The 20123-nt window shown below is 38.0% G+C and overlaps 1 protein-coding gene across 1 annotated transcript; it reads right to left on the bottom strand.

Moving 5' to 3' along the window:
• Nucleotides 1–16083: 16083 nt before the first annotated feature.
• On the bottom strand, nucleotides 16084–19743 carry LOC140827239 (uncharacterized). The gene is made up of 4 exons (XM_073189873.1): nucleotides 18908–19743; nucleotides 17995–18826; nucleotides 17351–17949; nucleotides 16084–16855 (listed from the first exon to the last, which is right to left on the bottom strand). The coding sequence occupies exons 1-4, from the start codon at nucleotides 19741–19743 to the stop codon at nucleotides 16084–16086; spliced, it is 3039 nt and encodes a 1012-aa protein (XP_073045974.1).
• Nucleotides 19744–20123: the final 380 nt, after the last annotated feature.

Below are 20123 nucleotides of genomic sequence, written 5' to 3'. Positions count from 1 at the left end.
AAATCCACAGCAACTGCCTTCTAGAGTTGAGATTGGCAGCAGCAGTGATAGGAGGAAAGAACCATTGAAGATTCAAAAGAAACAGTTCAAGAAGTTAGGAAGTGATTCCTCTAGTTCTAGCAGTCCTAGTCCGAGCTATACCGGAGTGTATTGCAGGACGTGTGGAGGGCGACATTCTACAGAACAATGCCAAGGAGTGCTTGGTAAGTGCAATATCTGTAAGCAGACGAGACACTTTGCTAAAGTTTGTCCTCAGAGGCATTTTCGAAGATCTTAAAGAGCAGGGTCATTGGTGGTAATGACTGAAGAACAGACTCAGAATTCCCACAGGTACTATTTCTTGTATGATTATATGCATAGGTATTGATATGTACTAATGCATTATTTATGAATACCTGTGATTGAGTAGCATGGAGATATGCTATATCTGTTGGATCTATGGTTATTGTAGTATTGATTCCTTGGTTGTTGAGGAATATGTTGATATCAGAAATTTCTGTGACATATGATATACTACGGTTAGATAAGAATGAGATTGAACTAGATTGTGATGTACTTGTGTTATATGATTCTGATTGCATTATTGACATGTATATGCTAAACAAGTACAGTAATATCGTAGAATGTGTGCCAGAAACGGTAAGATTCAGACCAGATCTGGCTGATAAACGGAGATTTTCCGGTAAGGATTCTAGATCCAGAATTCCTTAAATTATTGTACTGTTTATGACTCGATTATTACAAAAAGGAACAGATGGTATCCTTATGTATTCAATAGATTCATTGAAATCGAGTCTAGCAGTGACAGAATTTCTAGTAATATAATAGCTGACTGGTGTTTGCCTAGATAAGATGTCAGATGTTTTTGATATCAGAAAGGTAGATTTCAGAATTGAATCAATACCGAGTATTGCTGGTATATTAGAACATAGTATAGAATGACTGACAGAATTGATATAATTGAAATTGACAGATAAAAGAACATTAGCTGAGAAATCCAGTTGATGGAGTATTTCTCTGGAAGATAGTTCAGTTCTGTTTCTAAATTGATAGATTTTATGTTCAGAGGTATTCTGCAAATTTATGCTTGGTATATCTATGATTTATTGATATATTGCAGTATTTGATTGATTACATTGAATATTTGAAGATTGGGTTAAATATTCAGAGAACTATGATCATTGTATACAGAAATGGGCCAGGTATGAATCCGGTATGCAGTTATTGATACAGTGTTTATTCAGAATATGCAGTATCTGGAGATCGATTGATTTAGACAGTTAAGACAGAAAGATCAAGAATTCCAAAAATGTCGGAAATTTATTATCTACAGATTATCTTATTCTGATTATTTTTTCTCTCCTTGATATATATCTGTTGAGTATTGTTATTGTTCTACATTAGTATTTGCGATATCTTATATTGTTGGGAGCATATGTTATTTGCAGATAAGATATAGCAGTTGATCTGGGCAATATGAGGATTGGTCAGATAGCCAGAATTTACAGTTGCCTGATTTTGTTATTTTATGAGTTTTCGCAAACTCACTAGATCTGTATAGGTTCTTTCTATTCTGAATCTGATGTAATATTACTGTTATTGTGAATTAGTGTTGATACAGTTTATTGTAACCAGTTGAGTGTACATCAGTTCAGAAATCAGCAGGTTCAGAATTGTATTTTGCTAATCAGAACAGAACATTAATCAGATTAACAGATAGGTGATTGGTGTTGTATCAGATTGATTTTTTTTATGATACCAGATGTTTTAGAATTGGTTACAGATTTTGATATTGATAGTCAGAGCCGAATACCAGGTAGGTATTTCTTCTTTAATTTATGATTATTCACTGAATTGTTTACACAGCATAGTTCGAATCTGAACTCACAAATAGTGTCAGAACCGCATAGTAGTGGATTCAGTTTCCATTCAGATGATTGTGAATGTACGTTATTAGAACAGACAGTCGTGATATAAACAGATTAGATCAGTTGTAACAGAAATTGTACAGAAATGTTGGCAGAAAGTGTACTGATAAGTCTGAATTGCTAACAGAAGAAGACAAAAAGATATAAATCAGAAGATTATTACAGATTTTGTATAGTTCTGAATAGAAATGGGAGTACATTTCTATGGCTTTTGTAATGAAATTACCGCCATTTTCTTTAGATTATGATATGATATGATTATGATTGACAGATTACTCCATCTATATCTATCAGTTTGTACCAGATTACGTACAAACAGAACTAGATGACATAGATCGATGTCAAAGAAATAATCAGATAGAGTAGAATATTGAATAAGATGATATCAGATTGTGATTTTGATGGAGTTGTACTTGTGATAGAGTATATCATAAGCTCTCTTGTGCAGATTATTCACAGATTGACAGATAGTCAGGGTGTAGTTACCAGATATTGACAGATATTTGTAGAACTTTAGTGCTGGATGTTAGCACTAGTTATCCAGATAGTTCAGCATGAATAAATTTAAGACACCAACGTCGGATGATGACGATTGGTATTTGAAGATAAAGACTGATTATGTCCTGGATTTGGATAAGCAAATATGATAACAACTACAAGTAGTATTGTTTTGTGATAAGCTGTAGATTGGTTTATACGGAGGTTGTATAACCAACATGGCGATATTGATTCTGTTAGAAGGATTGGAGAAGTATTATGACATTATACTTAGTAAATTCTTATTCCAGACTGGAATCAGATATGGGAGTTTGGTTTAAACTCTATTATGCATTTCTTCTGATATCTCTGAATTGATTGTATGAGTTCGAGGACGAACTCAGATCTAAGAGGGGGAGAAATGTAATGCCTAAGAAATGTCGTAGAATTAATCAGATAAGATTAATGTAATGTCCCAAGATTTGTGGAATTGATCAGATAAGATTATGGGAGGTTGCACGGACCAAAAATATAATTCTTAGAAGTTTGCACAACCGCACCCGCGGTGCTAGCACGACCGCCCCCGCGGTGCGTGTGCAGAAAAGTAGTGCAAAACCATAGCTACACCGCACCCGCGGTATTAGACGGAGCGCACCCGCGCTGATGACACCGCACCCGCGGTCTTGTAGGAAGCGCACACGCGGTCTGAGCTGCCGAGAAAGTAAGGATAGACATTGCATGGAGCGCACCCGTGGTGCATATATGACCGCACCCGCGGTGCGACGTGCTGCACAAAGAAGCGTGCCACGTTTTCCTTTATGCATGTAGTATATATAGAGGTGATGGCACGTTTATTCTTCAGAAAATGCAGAAAGGAGGCGGAATCTTGGAAGAAAATCCTTACGCCTTTTCGATTTGCGATTGTGGAAGATCTGTCTATCAGAATTCAAATCCGACTTCAGTTTTGAGCTCCTCTCGACACGAGCTACGCAAGGACGTAAGTTTATTACGTTTTGAGATGTTTTAGAAATATCATATTGTCAGAACTGTATGTGATTCAGATATGGCGTTTATACTATCGTAGATATTGTATAATCGAAGTCAGATTTCAGAATAGACTATTTATGTGATTGTTATGAATTGTGAAAGATATTGATTGAGATTTTGATATCAGAATTGTGTATTACTGATTTTGAATATACCGATATTCAGATTATGAGTTCTGGTAGTATATATGTGATGTTCAGATTGACGGGATATTCAGATTGTATGGTTATAACGTCGAAACATCAGTTGATTTAGATTGATCAGATTCAGATATGATTTCGATTAGATTGTGATATTATTGATATGACTCAGATTGTATCTTGTTCAGACATTGATCAGATTGTATACTGAATTGAGTATTGATCAGAACAGATTGTGAATTGAGTTACACATTGATACAGTGTATTTATATTGTCATTTCAGATCGGATATGGACAGACTGGACTTCAAGACTTCGTCTTCCTCAGAGGGGGACGACAAAGGTATAATTCATGTGATATTCAGGAAGAAACAACTCAATTGAGATCACCATTTGAGTTGCCCAATAAATCACATACTATATTGTTGTTTATCGATTTGTTTATAGAACTTGTATGCAAATCTTGTTATGCCTTGTTTACAGATCATGTTACATCGTATTAAGATTATTATGCCTGTTTACAGATTTTGCATTCATGCATTAAGATAGGACAGTCTGGAGATCAGGCAGACTACTAGACGTTCGGCGATATCACAGCTTAGGGGAAGATCACCGCCCCTATTGTAGATGCGGATACAGATCAGGCCGAAGTCTAGGAATAAGACGTACAACACCTCGATTGGTAGGTTAGGTGACAGCCAGTGACGTCTTATTCACCCCGGGATCCCTAGAGTTATAGATCGAGTCAAGTCTAGACATGATTTGATTAGGACTTCATGCTTATATGGATGTGGCTCCTAGATCATGGGACCCATCGTTATTGCTTTCAGTCGTGCTAGCATGTTTTATTATTTAGATTTTTGATATGCATGTTTATCTGATTTGAGTTGCATGCTTAATTTCATAGATTATGAAATATATTATGTTTATACATGATCGCATGTTTTATGAATTAGTTTGTTTATATACATGCTTACCATGTTTTATACTGGGATTTATTCTCACCGGAGTTATCCGGCTGTTGTCTTGTTTTGTATGTGTGCATGACAACAGGTGGGGCTGGATCAGGGTCGAGATGACGATGAGAGAAGACGAGTTAGCGTGGTGATTCCGGACTTGTAGCAGACTTGGTTTATTACTTGAATGTAGTAATTGAACCTTAGACTTAGGTTGTACAGTATTGTACTTTTCTACTGAACTTTAGTTTTTGTACAGATATGTATATTATGTAGATGCCATTACCTTCCGCACTTTATTTTAAAAAGAAAAATTTTTAGACCCTGATAATTAAATCCCAAAGACGATTAAGAAGATGATTAGCGTCCGGGTCCCCACATAGCAAGTGCTGAAACTGAGGTCCTCGGGTGCCACTACTGCCGACCCAAGCTAGCTCACTGGTCCCCACCCTAGATCCCGACATCATAAGTACCTACAATAATCAAGTCTAGTGAGTCTAAATACTCAACATGCATATATCGTAAATAACAAGTAAATATAGTAAAATTTCATGGGAGTAAAAATATCATGTCATGAGGCATAATATAAAGTATCGTGTCAAGATTAATTATAATACGTGCATAGCTGAACTGAAAATCATAGTGAAACTGTTTGCTCCTTAGAGCCCTGTACTAAAATAGCTTGTAATAATTTTCTGGTGAGATTATGGTCTACGCAAGTGATCCCTGAACTGAACTGAACTGAGCTGACCGATACTGGGGATCGGATTTACGTCTGATCAGACTACTACCACAGTACTGGGTGAAACAACTGAACTAACCGGTTACTGGTGACCGGACCGATACTGGGGACCGGATTTAATACTGATAGTAAACTGACTACAAGCAATATCGCATAAATCTCAAAATTTGTATTTTATGCACGTAATATAATGAAATAACTGAATTAAATATCATGTACCCATTTACTCATTGGATTGGATCGCTCCCAGGCTCGCTGCAACCTAAATATGCCATGAAAAATATGCAATAGATTTACGGGACCAAACTATGCAGTAACCTTCAAAAATGTGACAACTACGCCTATCGATTTTGTATTTAATCATGACTCCGAACCAACCCGAACCAACACTGAACCATCATGTAGTCATGATTAAAATACGCCTAAAATGTTAAAATAATGCTCCTAAAATGGTGAGGGCCGAAATCTAGGTGAATGGAGGCCAAAACATGAAACGCTCTTTCGAGAGTCAATTTGGCACATCGCACCGTAAATTCTCGTACGACTTCAAAAATGATCCGAATGACAAACAGTCAAAAACATGACTTTCCCAACTCAATGGGGCACTGTCCAGTCTAAGACCATAGGCTAAAAGCACACGAAGAACTCGAACGAGCCACCGAACCGACGCAGCAAGCTGCTGTCCAAAAATTCCAGCAGCTGCGCTTGGGTTGCTTGTGTCGTTTGCGAGGCTAATGGCCATTGGGGCTTGAACCGCCGACAAGAACCTCTTACCAACATCCTAATAAATGATTTGAACCATGGCTATGGGCCCTAGACCAGCCACAATTCACACCATTCAGCAAACACCAGAAAAACTCCAACCGAGAACACCTTGCATGCGTGTGTGTGTTGTGCTTCGCTTGCTGTCTCGTGTCGTTCCAGTGGCAATTTGATTGAACATGGCACGATATAGACATCTTGGGGTATGGAATGAACCGTGGCTAAGGGCCATAGGCCAACCAAGATCCACACCAAACCACCAAAACCGAACCATACATGCGGTAAAATGAGAGGGGCGAAAGTGGGGGGTTGTTCTTGAGTTTTATGTAAAAACCGATTAACCATGGACCAAGCCACCAAAAGGGCAACTTCGTCATGTCTTATACATGCTAGGGAAGTGATCTAACCATGGCTATAGGCCTTGGGGCAGCCATGATCAGTTTCATTTCCCTTTTTGACAGCAACTGAATTTTCGAAACACATTTCTGCACCTATGGGGAGGTTGCTGTCATTTCGACTTCCAGCAAGCGTGGGGGCTGAACTAATGGATCAACATGGTCCTAAACCCTTCTAGTACATGTCTAGGAGTCGCCTTGGGAGCCTGGAGTCGAACCATAACATGTAGCAACTGAAACAGCAGCAACGTGAGAGCACAAGGGAAAAATCCGAAAATCTGCATCATGGTTTCAAAATGTTTTGTCATGTATTTCGGTTTTCCCTTTCAAATCTATGTACATGTGATGTTTTGAAATGATAGTATGAATTGACTGAAGAGCAATGAAATATATATACATTCCTTGGTTTCGTTTCGAACGAAAACGAAAGAATGAAACGATTCGGCGCGGAGGAGTAGAGCGCTTTGCTACCTAGCTTGCTACTGAATTTTTCCTCTTGTTTCTAGCTAGGCAACCCACGGTTTTCTACTCTGAAATGGCTCTGATTTTAGAGATTAGGGAGATGGGGAAATGGTCAGGGGAGTGAGGGAGATGGGTGCAAAATATAAGGGAAAAATCAAGACCAAGTCTCCCTCATTTTGAAATTTGAATTTTTGTTGATATCAAATATTGGTTGGAGGGATTAAGGATGAGGTGTGGCCGATTCTACCATTCACAACAAGGCTAGGATAAGGTTGATTATTAATTAAATGGTGCTCCAAAAATCAAAGAATTATCCTACTAATTAAATACAAAGAAAGGGTCAAAGGTGATGTGTTCGCAAGGAATGTTCTAGCAACTAAGGGTGGCCGAATTTTACCATTTAAATGGAGGGGAAAATGTTGCTTATTTACTAAATTTATAACCCTAAAAAGCCTCACCTATCTTTTAATTAATTTAGTGAACTAACCACTTAATTAAGGAACTTAAATAAATTTATTTTCTACTCACCTCAAGTAATTAAATTAAATTCTCAAACCTCTTTATTAACTTAAATTAACTTACTTGCTAGCTAAAATAAATTCTGGAAATGTTTTCTGAATTTTAAATTTTATCTCTAAACTCCAACTCCAGTCCGGCCTCACTGAATTAACTGAACTGATAAAAAATCAAATTGCTGCATGAAATAATTAACTTAAGGAAAATCATTTAAATACTCATGAAATAAAATCATTTAAAATACTAGAATTATGCATGGCTTATACGTAGTCTTAAATTACGGGTTCTACAATCCTTCCCCCTTTAAAAGAAATTTCGTTCTCGAAATTCGCTTATCCTTGATAAACAAAAAGTATAGACTCTTAATTTTAGAATCCTAATAATCCACGCTTCCGATGCGCTACTCTGATAAGATAAATATTAGGCTGTCCTTACGTCTCCTCAATCCTAAATAAATTTGTCTACCAAAATCCTCGTTTGTAAATCGCAACTTAAAACAACTTATGGTGATTTAGTTCTATCCAACTATAGCCCCGAATTTTTATTTTTTTTTTACTTATCACACAGTTTCTCATACTAGAGATGGATGTCTAAACTTATCGCACCTTACTTTTCTTATACTATACTCGTAACCTTCATCGACCTATTATATCAGCATTTATGCAGTTCGACTTGAGAAACCTTTGTATCAGAATTTACTGATCGACTTTGTAACGTACCGTACTTTTCATACTCAAAATTTGCGGAAAAATTAAAAATTTTCTTAAATACGAAAATAAAATCAATACGGTCGTCACTACATCATCCATTCCCAATAAAGATTTTGTTAAAATAAAAGTTTTCTCAAAACATCTCGCATCAAACATAGAATAAGAGTAATTTAACTTTTGCATAAACTTAAACATTGTGGTCCTCGGGTTAGCCTCCCGCTCAGTCCAAGCCTGCCCCTTGGTCGCCACCTCCAGTCTCCTCATCAACATACTCACCTGCATCGATCAAGTCTAGTGAGTCTAAAGACTCAACACGTATAAACTGGAATAACGAGTACTACGTAATAAAATCGCATGCAACATTAAAATAGGACATACATAACTTGAAACTTGAGCTTGCATAATAAACTTGAACATACATACGTACATAACTAGACATGCCATCAACATAAACTTTCATAAACATACTGCATACTTGAACATACATAACTTCATCATTTTGCGTAGAGGCATGTTTCAAAGCAAGTGACCCATAACATAATAAATGCCTGATCAGACAAACCACAGTACTGGGCTGACAGGGACGTATCAACTGCCACATACATGAGATCCCCGTTCATAATTTAACGGGCTGGTTGGTCCCCGTTCATAATTTAACGCTTTCCAACCACGATCTAACCCGTTCATAATTTAACGGGGGGGAGAGGTCCTCGGCCACGTTCACCGACTTCCAAACCCATGCATAATTTGGTCACAAGACATTTAGCATACCTCAAAAACTTAAAATATTTCTTTGCACGTCATCATACTTACTTGGCGTTGAGGGATTCGTTGGTTCTCACTTGGGGCCGCTACTGCACATACTAACATAAATTTTAAATACTTAACTTGCATGTCTTAGACGTAGGTACTCGAGCTCACCACCAAAGTGAATAAGTAGCTTAGGACATTCTAGTTCGCTCCTGGCTTGACCTCGTTTAATCATCGTACTAAACCATGACGTAAAACCACAAAACAAATCTTATATTTTTACATAAATAAATTTTAACCATGGTGCTAAACCATGATATAGAACCTCGAAGCAAATTCTAAAAAAAAATTAATAATAAATTTTTTTTAAAAAAAAATGGTGTACACGGACCCCGTGTATGGGTCCGGGTAGACACTGGAAATTCGTATTTTTGAAGCAAAAAGGACACGGACTCCGTGCCGGGGTCCGGGAAGGGGTCCGGGTACCCTCTGTCTTTGCAAATTCACGAAAATTCGCTAACTTAACCTTTCACCCATTCAATCCAAGCCTAAGGACCATGAACCAACACCTCTAGACTCATCTTTGGATGTTATTACATTGATTCAAACCCATAAAAATGCCCCAAAAGTCCCTAAGTATCAACAATTAATTCCAACACAACAATAACTCGTAATTAGGCATCGTTTCGCTTCCTACGACTTCTATTACATCCCAAGCCAATCCCGACCCAAACGAACCACCAAATAACACCTAAATACATCTCGTAACATATCTAAATACATTATCACAAGCCCGGCGATGTCCAACGAAGCCTGCAACAAATAACTTCAAGAACACAATTTACATAAAAGTCGCAGCTTGAGCAGTCCCACGAAAAACTCCATAACTCACTCAATTTTCATCCAGAAATCTCGAATTTTATATCAAATCGATGGCATCGAAAAGTTCTACAATTTTATAGTTGAACGTTTCCTCAAATTCCTGACGGAAAAATCGCAGTTTCCAACATAACAGTAAGTTACGAGTTTTCAGATCTAAAAAGTATTTCAAAACGCACTCAAACCATTTTCCGCTCAAACGACGAATGTCACACATGAATCTTTACGCACCAAAATAACACAACACATAATATGACAAGATCGATGCAGAAAGAACAGAATATAGGTGCCTTTTGATATTTAAAATACCGTAACGACAATACCGAAGCGGAGATGGCGTGAGGGTCGATCCGGGACGAACGTGGCGCTAAAATCTTGTAATAAAATTCATGAAAGTTGCTGGAACTTTTCAGAGAGTGGGGCGTCTACTCTTGGTTCTTAGAACCCTAGGATTTTCTCTTTTAAAAATATAAAATCTGAATGTGTGTGTTTTGGTGTGTGTAAAAACATGTAAGTGTGTGTGAGTGTGTGTAACGTGTGTGAGTGAGTAATTAGGGGAACAATTTCCTTAATTAAATAATTAATCAAGCTATTTAAAATGCTAACTCCCTTAACAAGTCAATAAAATAGTAATTCACTACACACCCTTAATTAAATCCCTTAATTAAAATAACACACACAAAATGCTAACTTTAAAAGTTCAAACTTTTAAATCACTAGATAGATAAATTTTGATTTAAAATACTAACAACTTAATAAGTTAGTTAAAATACCCCAACCTCAACTTAAAAATAAAATATCACGTTAAAATTGCCAAAATCATCACCGGTCTTTTCCTCGCGATCCTGCATCGAATATTCACCTGAATCATGAAACTCAAGAAAACATTTTAACGTGCATCGCATAAGAATAGTTAATTTAAAATGATGCAAATAAATAAATAATGAATTAAAACACAAATTAATGAAATAAACATGCATTAAAACCATTTAATAAAAATACATAAGGAATTTAATGAATTGCACACATGTGGTTCATGTAGACCTCAAATTTTCGGGACGTCACAATCTATCCCCCTTAATTTCAATTTCGTCCCCGAAATTCGCTTATCCTCGATAATCCAAAAATTAGATTCTTAATTCTAGTATCCCAACAATCCACGGTACCGCTGCGCTACTCTGACAAATTAAGTCTTATGTTGTCCTTACGTCTCTTCAACCCTAATTGAATTGCCTACCAAAAACCTCGTTTGCGAATCACAACTTAAAACGACTTATGGTAACTTAGTTTACTTTACTACGACCTCGAATTATGACTTTTCTCGTCGTTCCCAATATTAGAAAGGGAGGTTCAAACTAATTGTATCTTACCTTCTTTATGTTGTACCTGTAATGTCAACGACCTATTACATTAGCATTTATACAGTTCAACTTAAGAACTCTTAGCACCAAAGGTTGCTGATCAACTTCTATCCTCAGCAATACACTTAAAAGTTAAACTTTATCTTAACCCCATAATAATATTGGCCTACAATCCTTGAATCGGATCTTTTCTTACGACTTCAAACTTACGTAACTTAGCTATTTACAAGATCTTCCAAATATAAAATTTTTGCCCACCTTTAATTTCGAGTAACAAAATCCATAAAACTCAACATACACAATGTTGATCTTCTACTTAAATAATAAAACCTTTCTAGCATCAATCACATGCTCAAAATATTTTCTTCACGATTACAATATAGTTGAGGCCTAAGACACTTGGACTTTTTTCATTGGAACGAATGTTCCACCTAGACGTATCCTCAATACTCAATTAATTCTAGTGTATAAAACTTGATAAGTTTCCTTTGTTAATGATGGACTAACTCTAATATATCAACTCCACTTATAACCCAGAGAATTCTAGAATCCCCATATCAAGCTTTTAGATTTCTTACTTAATAAAAATCTTAATATTCATTCATTGATAACTTATGTTGAACACCACTAATTCTCTTTTGTTTTTATTTCACCCAAAAATTCCGTAAGAACAAATATCCCATAAATTTGAAATTCAACCTTACGCAACCCAAATAGTTTTGGATAACATAATTCCAACACACATATTCACCTATTCCCAAGTTCCTTACTAACTTACAAAAATTTCTCAAGACAAGATGTCTACCTCAATTCTTACATGTGCATATCGATTAACCTAACCATCAAACATACCCAACTTTCTAGAAAAATTAAATTCTAGCAAATGTATAGTCCTAACTGTTAAGATCAGGGTTGAAACTTACGACACGTCAAAATTAATTTCCCAAAAATTTGCTAATTCAATGTCTAGTCTTATAACTTAGCTAACCGATCAACTTTACCTTAAATCGTCATTACTCTGAATTTTTAATTTGACACATCATTAATTCACCTACATTTAACTTTTCAAGCCTAAGGTTGAACCATCCAACAATGTCCCTGATTACTATTCCTTATAATCTTATAACCCAAATGTTTCGAGGTTCTAAATATCTCTTCGAGCCTATATCATCGAAAATTTCGATCTTTTAAACTGTTCGATCTCACTTACTGATAACCTAGTCTCCAAATTTCCTAAAAATTACAAAATTAATACTTAATTTCCTCGAAAATTATCGAATTTTTCCTAAATCTCGAAAATTCCACAATTACTCATAAGTCCTCGGCGTTCTCAATTTCATTTTATAGGTTTCCTGTATCATAAGGTTCATTAGCCTTAAGTTTAAAAAACCCAAAATTTAATTTCTATAACCCATCTTACATTTCTATAAATACTTAAAATCCCAAGTGTTCATCAAAAGTTCGTATTTAATCCTAAAAAATTTCGGACTTTGCAATTTGGCCCTTAAAGTTCTCAAAATTTATATTTTTGGCCCTACAACTCTTCGAAATTTGCATTTTGTCCCCAGAAAATTTTCGATTTAACCCCATTAACCTTAAAATTCTCGAACTCAAAATTAAATCCCAAAATTTGGTAAATTTGAAATAATCCCTTAGAATTTTGTTTTGCACTTAGGTCCTTAAAATTCTCAATTCATGCAATTCAATCCTTAAATCTAACTAGATAGAGCATGCATCCTAAATAAATTCTACGTCTTTATACTTCCAAAGATCGTAGTAGTCTTCGAATCATTAATCCTTACATTAAATCCTCAAAAATTAACTAAACTAGCAACCCCGAACCATCTATATTTTCTTAGAAATCTACATGCCACAAAAGCATTCATAATTGTCAAGTTTAACTTAGGACCCACAAGTAGAACATCGGTATTACTAACCAAAAATCAATATGCTCAAATCATTAATAACAATTCGTAACCCATATTCGAATTCTTAAGTATGTCCAATACCACAAAACCAACATGCATGAAAATCATATAGTTTCGCTTTTCATGTCGTAATATGCATAAAAATTTAAAGATCCAAACTCAAACCACAACAACTGATAAATATGCACTCTCAACAAATGTCATACAAACATACAACTGATAGCATTAAAAACATGCACATACTGAAATCATGACTTGATACTTACTACATAAAATAATTTAAAACTTTAAAACTTACAGACTTGAGGTGTGACATCGTGAGCTTCTTGCGACTGGCAGTAGGCATAACCCTTTACAAGAACACCGCTCTGATACCAACTGCAACGTACCGTACTTTTCATACTCAAAATTTGCGGAAAAATTAAAAATTTTCTTAAATACGAAAATAAAATCAATACGGTCGTCACTACATCATCCATTCCCAATAAAGCTTTTGATAAAAGAAAAGTTTTCTCAAAACATCTCGCATCAAACATAGAATCAGAGTAATTTAACTTTTGCAAAACTTAAACATTGCGGTCCTCGGGTTAGCCTCCCGCTCAGTCCAAGCCTGCCCCTTGGTCGCCACCTCCTGTATCCTCATCAACATACTCACCTGCACCGATCAAGTCTAGTGAGTCTAAAGACTCAACACGTATAAACTGGAATAACGAGTACTACGTAATAAAATCGCATGCAACTTTAAAATAGGACATACATAACTTGAAACTTGAGCTTGCATAATAAACTTGAACATACATACGTAAACTAGACGTGCCATCAACATAAACTTTCATAAACATATGGCATACTTGAACATACATAACTTCATCATTTTGCGTAGAGGCATGTTTCAAAGCAAGTGACCCATAACATAATAAATGCCTGATCAGACAAACCACAGTACTGGGCTGACAGGGACGTATCTACTGCCACATACATGAGATCCCCGTTCATAATTTAACGGTGTGCTTGGTCCCCGTTCATAATTTAACGCTTTCCAACCACGATCTAACCCGTTCATAATTTAACGGGGTGGAGAAGTCCTCGGCCACGTTCACCGACTTCCAAACCCATGCATAATTTGGTCACAAGACATTTAGCATACCTCAAAAACTTAAAATATTTCTTTGCACGTCATCATACTTACTTGGCGTTGAGGGATTCGTTGGTTCTCACTTGGGGCCGCTACTGCACATACTAACATAAATTTTAAATACTTAACTTGCATGTCTTAGACGTAGGTACTCGAGCTCACCACCAAAGTGAATAAGTAGCTTAGGACATTCTAGTTCGCTCCTGGCTTGACCTCGTTTAATCATCGTACTAAACCATGACGTAAAACCAAAAAACAAATCTTATATTTTTACATAAATAAATTTTAACCATGGTGCTAAACCATGATATAGAACCCCGAAGCAAATCCTAAAAAAAAAAAAAATTTTTTTAAAATTTTTTTTTTAAAAGGGTGTCCACGGACCCCGTGTACGGGTCCGGGTAGACTCTGGAAATTCGTATTTTTGAAGGAAAAAGGACACGGACTCCGTGCCGGGGTCCGGGAAGGGGTCCGGGTACCCTCTGTCTTTGCAAATTCACGAAAATTCGCTAACTTAACCTTTCACCCATTCAATCCAAGCCTAAGGACCATGAACCAACACCTCTAGACTCATCCTAGGATGTTATTACATTGATTCAAATCCATAAAAACACCCCAAACGTCCCTAAGCATCAACAATTAATTCCAACACAACAATAACTCGTAATTAGGCATCGTTTCGCTTCCTACGACTTCTATTACATCCCAAGCCAATCCCGACCCAAACGAACCACCAAATAACACCTAAATACATCTCGTAACATATCTAAATACAGTAGCACAAGCTCGGCGATGTCCAACGATGTCACGCCCCGAGACCGGGGTTAGTCGACACCGGCGTTATCTCGCAATCACATAATTGCAAAACAACTAGCCTCGTAGTACAGCATATACCAAACCAGTTTATTATCATAAATTTCCCAAAAGTTCAACGTCTTTACAACTCAGAAAGAAATAGAAACATGCGGAAGCGTAAATACGTAATACTGAAATCATAAGACTAAATAATCAATCGATCACGAATTAGACTGCTTCTTCACCATCCCCAAAAGTATTCTTGCTCCTCATCCTCAATTTGATTCTCATTCTTATCTGGGTGGGAAAGTAAGGGGTGAGTATTTTGGGGAAAATACTCAGTAAATGGGGGGGGGGGGGGGGGGTGGCAATCGTGCATGAGAAATATCGAGGTTATACATATACACGAATTATCACAATTTCAATATTTAGCATGTCGAATCAGATACAAAAAAAACGGATACAGCACTGAAATCATCTCATTTACTATGGTTTTTAACTGATCAGTCCCCTATATGTTACTTCTCTAAGGGGCGAGGCCAAAGGAACGGTTATTATAACCCACCGCATCAGGGCCTAAACAAAGATTTCAAAGTTCAGAATTTCCTTTACCATTTCTAAATCGAATCATTACAGTGCTTTTACAAATACTCAACATGCTTTCAGTAAACGAAAATTCCAAAAAGGGTTACATACGAAGCAGAACGAATATATCATGCCGATATAATTTTCAAGGTCATAGCTATTTTCGAAATATATTATGCCAATTGAAGTAGTAGCGAAAACCCACTTACAGTATTCTGACTGCTCAAGGAAACGTAAACGTGAACGGTGAGATTGCGGCAGAGCTTTGTTACTAGAGGGCGAAGAGCTTCGAGAATACGGTGCTGCTAGAGAGGATTTCGAGAATTTGGGTGTGCAAGTTTCGAATGAGGAGCCTTCTTTTTTATAGGCACGAATAATCTTCTACAAGGTAAGCTCTGAAGTCGCTCCACGAATGACACTGCGTTGATGGCTCCACGAATGACGCTGATGGCTTATTCAATGGTGATTGCACTAACCTCTCCCGGATGAATGTGGCCACTTTTTGGTTCAAGGTGCTCACTCGAGATTTATGCTGAGATGGAGTGATTTTGGCTGTATGAGTTCCTCCACAATTGGTGCACTTCCATAGTGCATGGTCTTCACATTCTCCCCTCCTTCAGATTTTGGCTGTATGAGTTCCTCGAAAAGGTAAGGGTAATGGTTTCTCATTTTCTCTTCGAGTTCCCAAGTGGATTCTCTTTCAGTGTGATTGGACCATTGTACTTTGACGTATGGAATCGTTCGTCGTCTTAGCACTTGGTCTTTGGCATCCACAATTTTGATCGGGACTTCCTTATAAGTAAGGCCTTCATTCAAGTCTCCCTCGATTAAGAGTGGTTCAGCTTCGAAGATGTGGCTTGGATCCGAAACATATCTTCTTAGTTGTGACACATGGAAAACATTATGGATTCTAGACATACTCGGTGGGAGTGCCAATCTGTATGCAAGTGTCCCCAATTTCCCTAGAATTTCGAAAGGTCCAACATATCTAGGGTTCAGTTTCCCGGGTTTGTTGAATCGAACCACACCTTTCATTGGTGATACTTTCAAGTATGCTTTATCTCCCGTTATGAATTCCACTGGTCTTCTTTTCAAATCAGCCCAACTTTTCTGTCGGTCTTGTGCCACTTTAAGTCTCTCCTTGATTATAGCGATTTTATCCACTGTTTCTTGAATCAATTCGGGTCCAGTGATGGCCTTTTCTCCTACTTCATCCCAATATAGTGGTGACCGACATTTTCGCCCATACAGATCTTCATACGGCGCCATTCCGATGCTGCTGTGAAAACTGTTATTGTAAGCAAACTCAATCAAAGGCAAATGTTAACTCCAATTACCGCTAAAGTCTAGGGCACATGCTCTCAGCATGTCTTCTAAAGTTTGAATTGTCCTCTCTGTTTGACCATCGGTCTGAGGGTGGTAGGCCGTACTGAGGGTGACCTTAGTTCCCATGGCTTGTTGAAAACTCTTCCAAAAATGAGATACAAACCTCGGGTCTCTGTCTGACAAGATGCTGGCTGGGACCCATGTAATCGTACGATGTTATTCATGTACAATGTGGCTAGCTTGTCCAAATTATAGTTCATGCGGACTGGTAAGAAATGCGCAGATTTTGTGAGTCTATCTACGATTACCCAGATGCCATCATGGCTTTGTCTAGACTTTGGTAACCCAACCACAAAGTCCATGGAGATATGTTCCCATTTCCATTCTGGAATTTCTAGAAGTTGAAGAAGTCCTCCAGGTCTTTGGTGCTCTGCTTTGACCTGTTGGCACACAAGACATTTGGAAACAAATATCGCAACATCCTTTTTCATTCCACTCCACCAGAAATTCTTCTTTAAGGTCTCTGTAAATCTTGGTACTGCCAGGATGGACTGAAAATTTCGACTTATGTGCTTCTGAAATTACTTCTTGTCGAAGGTTATCTATGTCTGGTACGCACAATCGTCCTTTCATCCAAAGGACTCCTTTGTCGTCGATCTGAGTGTCTTGAGACTTTGCTTCCTTAGCTTGTTCCTTAAGTTTTACTAGAACTGGGTCTCGATCCTGGTTCAACTTGACGGTTTCTCGCAGACATGGTTGAGCGGAGATTGCAGCTAAGGTAACCTTACTCATATTCCTCCGACTCAAAGCATCAGCTACTTTGTTTGCCTTACCTGGATGGTAGCTTATAGTCAAGTCGTAATCCTTCAACAGCTCAATCCATCGTCTTTGCCTCATATTTAATTCCTTTTGGGTGAACAAGTATTTGAGGCTCTGGTGGTCCGTGAAGATTTCGCACTTGGAGCCATAGAGATAATGTCTCCATATCTTCAAAGCAAAGACGACTGCTGCCAGTTCGAGGTCGTGAGTGGGATAATTTCGTTCATGCGGCTTCAACTGCCTTGATGCATAGGCAATCACTCTTCCTTCTTGCATGAGTACACATCCCAACCCTTCCTTCGATGCGTCACTGTAGATGGTGAAATCCTTATCTTCAGTGGGCAAGACTAACACTGGTGTAGACGCGAGCTTTTCTTTCAATGTCTGAAAACTTTTCTCGCAGTTGTCATCCCAAATGAATTTAGAATTCTTTTGAGTAAGCCTTGTTAATGGTACGGCTATGGAAGAGAATCCTTCAACGAATTTCCTGTAATAGCCTGCCAATCCAAGAAAGCTTCTGATGTCTGTGGAGTTTCTCGGTTTCGGCCAATCTAGAATTGACTCCACTTTCTTTGGATCCACTGATATTCTTGCTTCCGATAACACATGCCCTAAAAAGGACACACTGTTTAGCCAGAATTCACATTTCTTGAACTTGGCATAGAGTTCTTTCTCCCTTAAAGTTTGTAGAGTGAGGCGGAGATGCTCTTCGTGATCTTCTTTGCTAGGAGAGTAGACAAGGATGTCATCAATGAATACCACTATGAACCGATCCAGGAACGGCTTGAATACTCTGTTCATTAGGTCCATAAAGGCTGCTGGTGCGTTTGTCAGACCAAAAGGCATCACCGTGAATTCGTAGTGTCCATACCTTGTCCGAAAGGCCGTCTTTGGGATGTCTTCAGCCCTGACCTTCAATTGTTGGTAACCCGTTCTCAAATCCAATTTGGAAAATACTGTGGCTCCCTTAAGCTGATCAAACAGGTCATCTATTCTCGAAAGAGGGTACTTGTTCTTGATAGTGATCTTATTCAATTCACTATAGTCAATGCACAGTCTAATGCTCCCATATTTCTTCTTGACAAAAAGTACTGGAGCTCCCCATGGAGACGCACTTGGTCAAATATGATTTTTGTCTAGTAATTCTTGAAGTTGCTCCTTTAGCTCCTTGAGTTCAGCTGGTGACATTCTATACAGTGCCTTGGAGATGGGTGCCGCTTCGGGCACTAAATTGATTTCGAACCCAATTTCTCGATTCGGGACTGTCCCTAGTAGTTCCTCTGGAAAGACGTCTGGGAAATCTCGCATGATAGGGATGTCCCCCGGTTTAAGTTCAATCTCTTCCTTTACTACGTTAACCGTTGCTAGATAGATATCTGCTCCAGATTTCATGGCTTTCCATGCTTGGGATGCGGAAAGAAGTGACTTCCGTTCCTTGGATTTGCCATGATACACGACCTCTTTTTGGTTCGGGGTTCGGAGCCTAACACTCTTTCCCTTGCAATCTACCATCGCATTGTTTCTTGCTAACCAATCCATTCCTAAGATGATATCGAACTCCACCATGTTCAGTTGTATCAATTCTGCTTGGAATATGTGCTCATTGATACAGATTTTACACTTTCGGTGCACTCTATATGTTTCGACTGTCTTACTAGTAGGAGTCGCTACTCTAAATGGTTCAACTAGTAATTCAGGCGTAAGCCCTAGTTTCTTAGTGAACCTCTTAGATATAAATGAATGAGTAGCACCACTATCAAATAACACATAAGCTGGCATTTCATTGACAAAAATGGTACCTGCCACGACATCGTTTGCATCATCTGCTTCTTCTTGGGTTATTGCAAACACACGAGCGTTGGGCTTATTCTCCCTTGGTTTGTTGGGGTTAGCATCAGCATTAGGCTTGGTACTTCTCTTCAATGGCTCGGGGCAATTAGCAATTCGATGCCCTAATTTCCCACAATTGAAACATGCTCCCGTCTGTCGGTGGCATTCTCCAGAATGACGATTATTACATTTGGGGCACATCTTTGGTTCTTGGTAAGTTGGGTGGGACGAAGCACCTTTGAAGGATCAACTGGACTGATTCAGTCTCTTGAATGGTGGCTTCCCCTGAGATAACTGTCCAGTAAGAGGTCGCTTATTCTTGTTCTCGTTCTCCCGACGCTTGATATCTATCTCAGCTCTTATGGCTGCTCCCATTAAATCAGCAAAGCTTGTAGGTTGGTAAACTGCTAAGGATGACTGGATACGGCTGATCAAACCCTTCTTGTATCTGTGCATCTTTAGAACTTCATCTGCCATGATTGTCGGGGCATAAGTTCCAAGGTCATTGAATTGGGAGGTGTAATCTACCACTGACATGTCTAGAGTTTGCGAGAAATTCTCAAACTCGCTCAGTTTCTGAA

Source organism: Primulina eburnea, chromosome 3 (assembly GCF_022965805.1).
Source record: "Primulina eburnea isolate SZY01 chromosome 3, ASM2296580v1, whole genome shotgun sequence".
Lineage (NCBI taxonomy): Eukaryota > Viridiplantae > Streptophyta > Magnoliopsida > Lamiales > Gesneriaceae > Primulina > Primulina eburnea.
This window is presented reverse-complemented; position numbering and strand designations above follow the sequence as displayed.

Excerpts from the sequence above, each read along its gene's own strand:
- LOC140827239 (XM_073189873.1), bottom strand. The coding sequence starts at position 19,743 with ATGTGCCCCAAATGTAATAATCGTCATTCTGGAGAATGCCACCGACAG. Across the intron at positions 18,827-18,907 it reads GCACCCATCTCCAAGGCACT|TGCGTCTCCATGGGGAGCTC; the intron begins GTATAGAATGTC and ends TATTTGACCAAG. Across the intron at positions 17,950-17,994 it reads CGAAGGAAGGGTTGGGATGT|TTGAAGCCGCATGAACGAAA; the intron begins GTACTCATGCAA and ends GCATCAAGGCAG.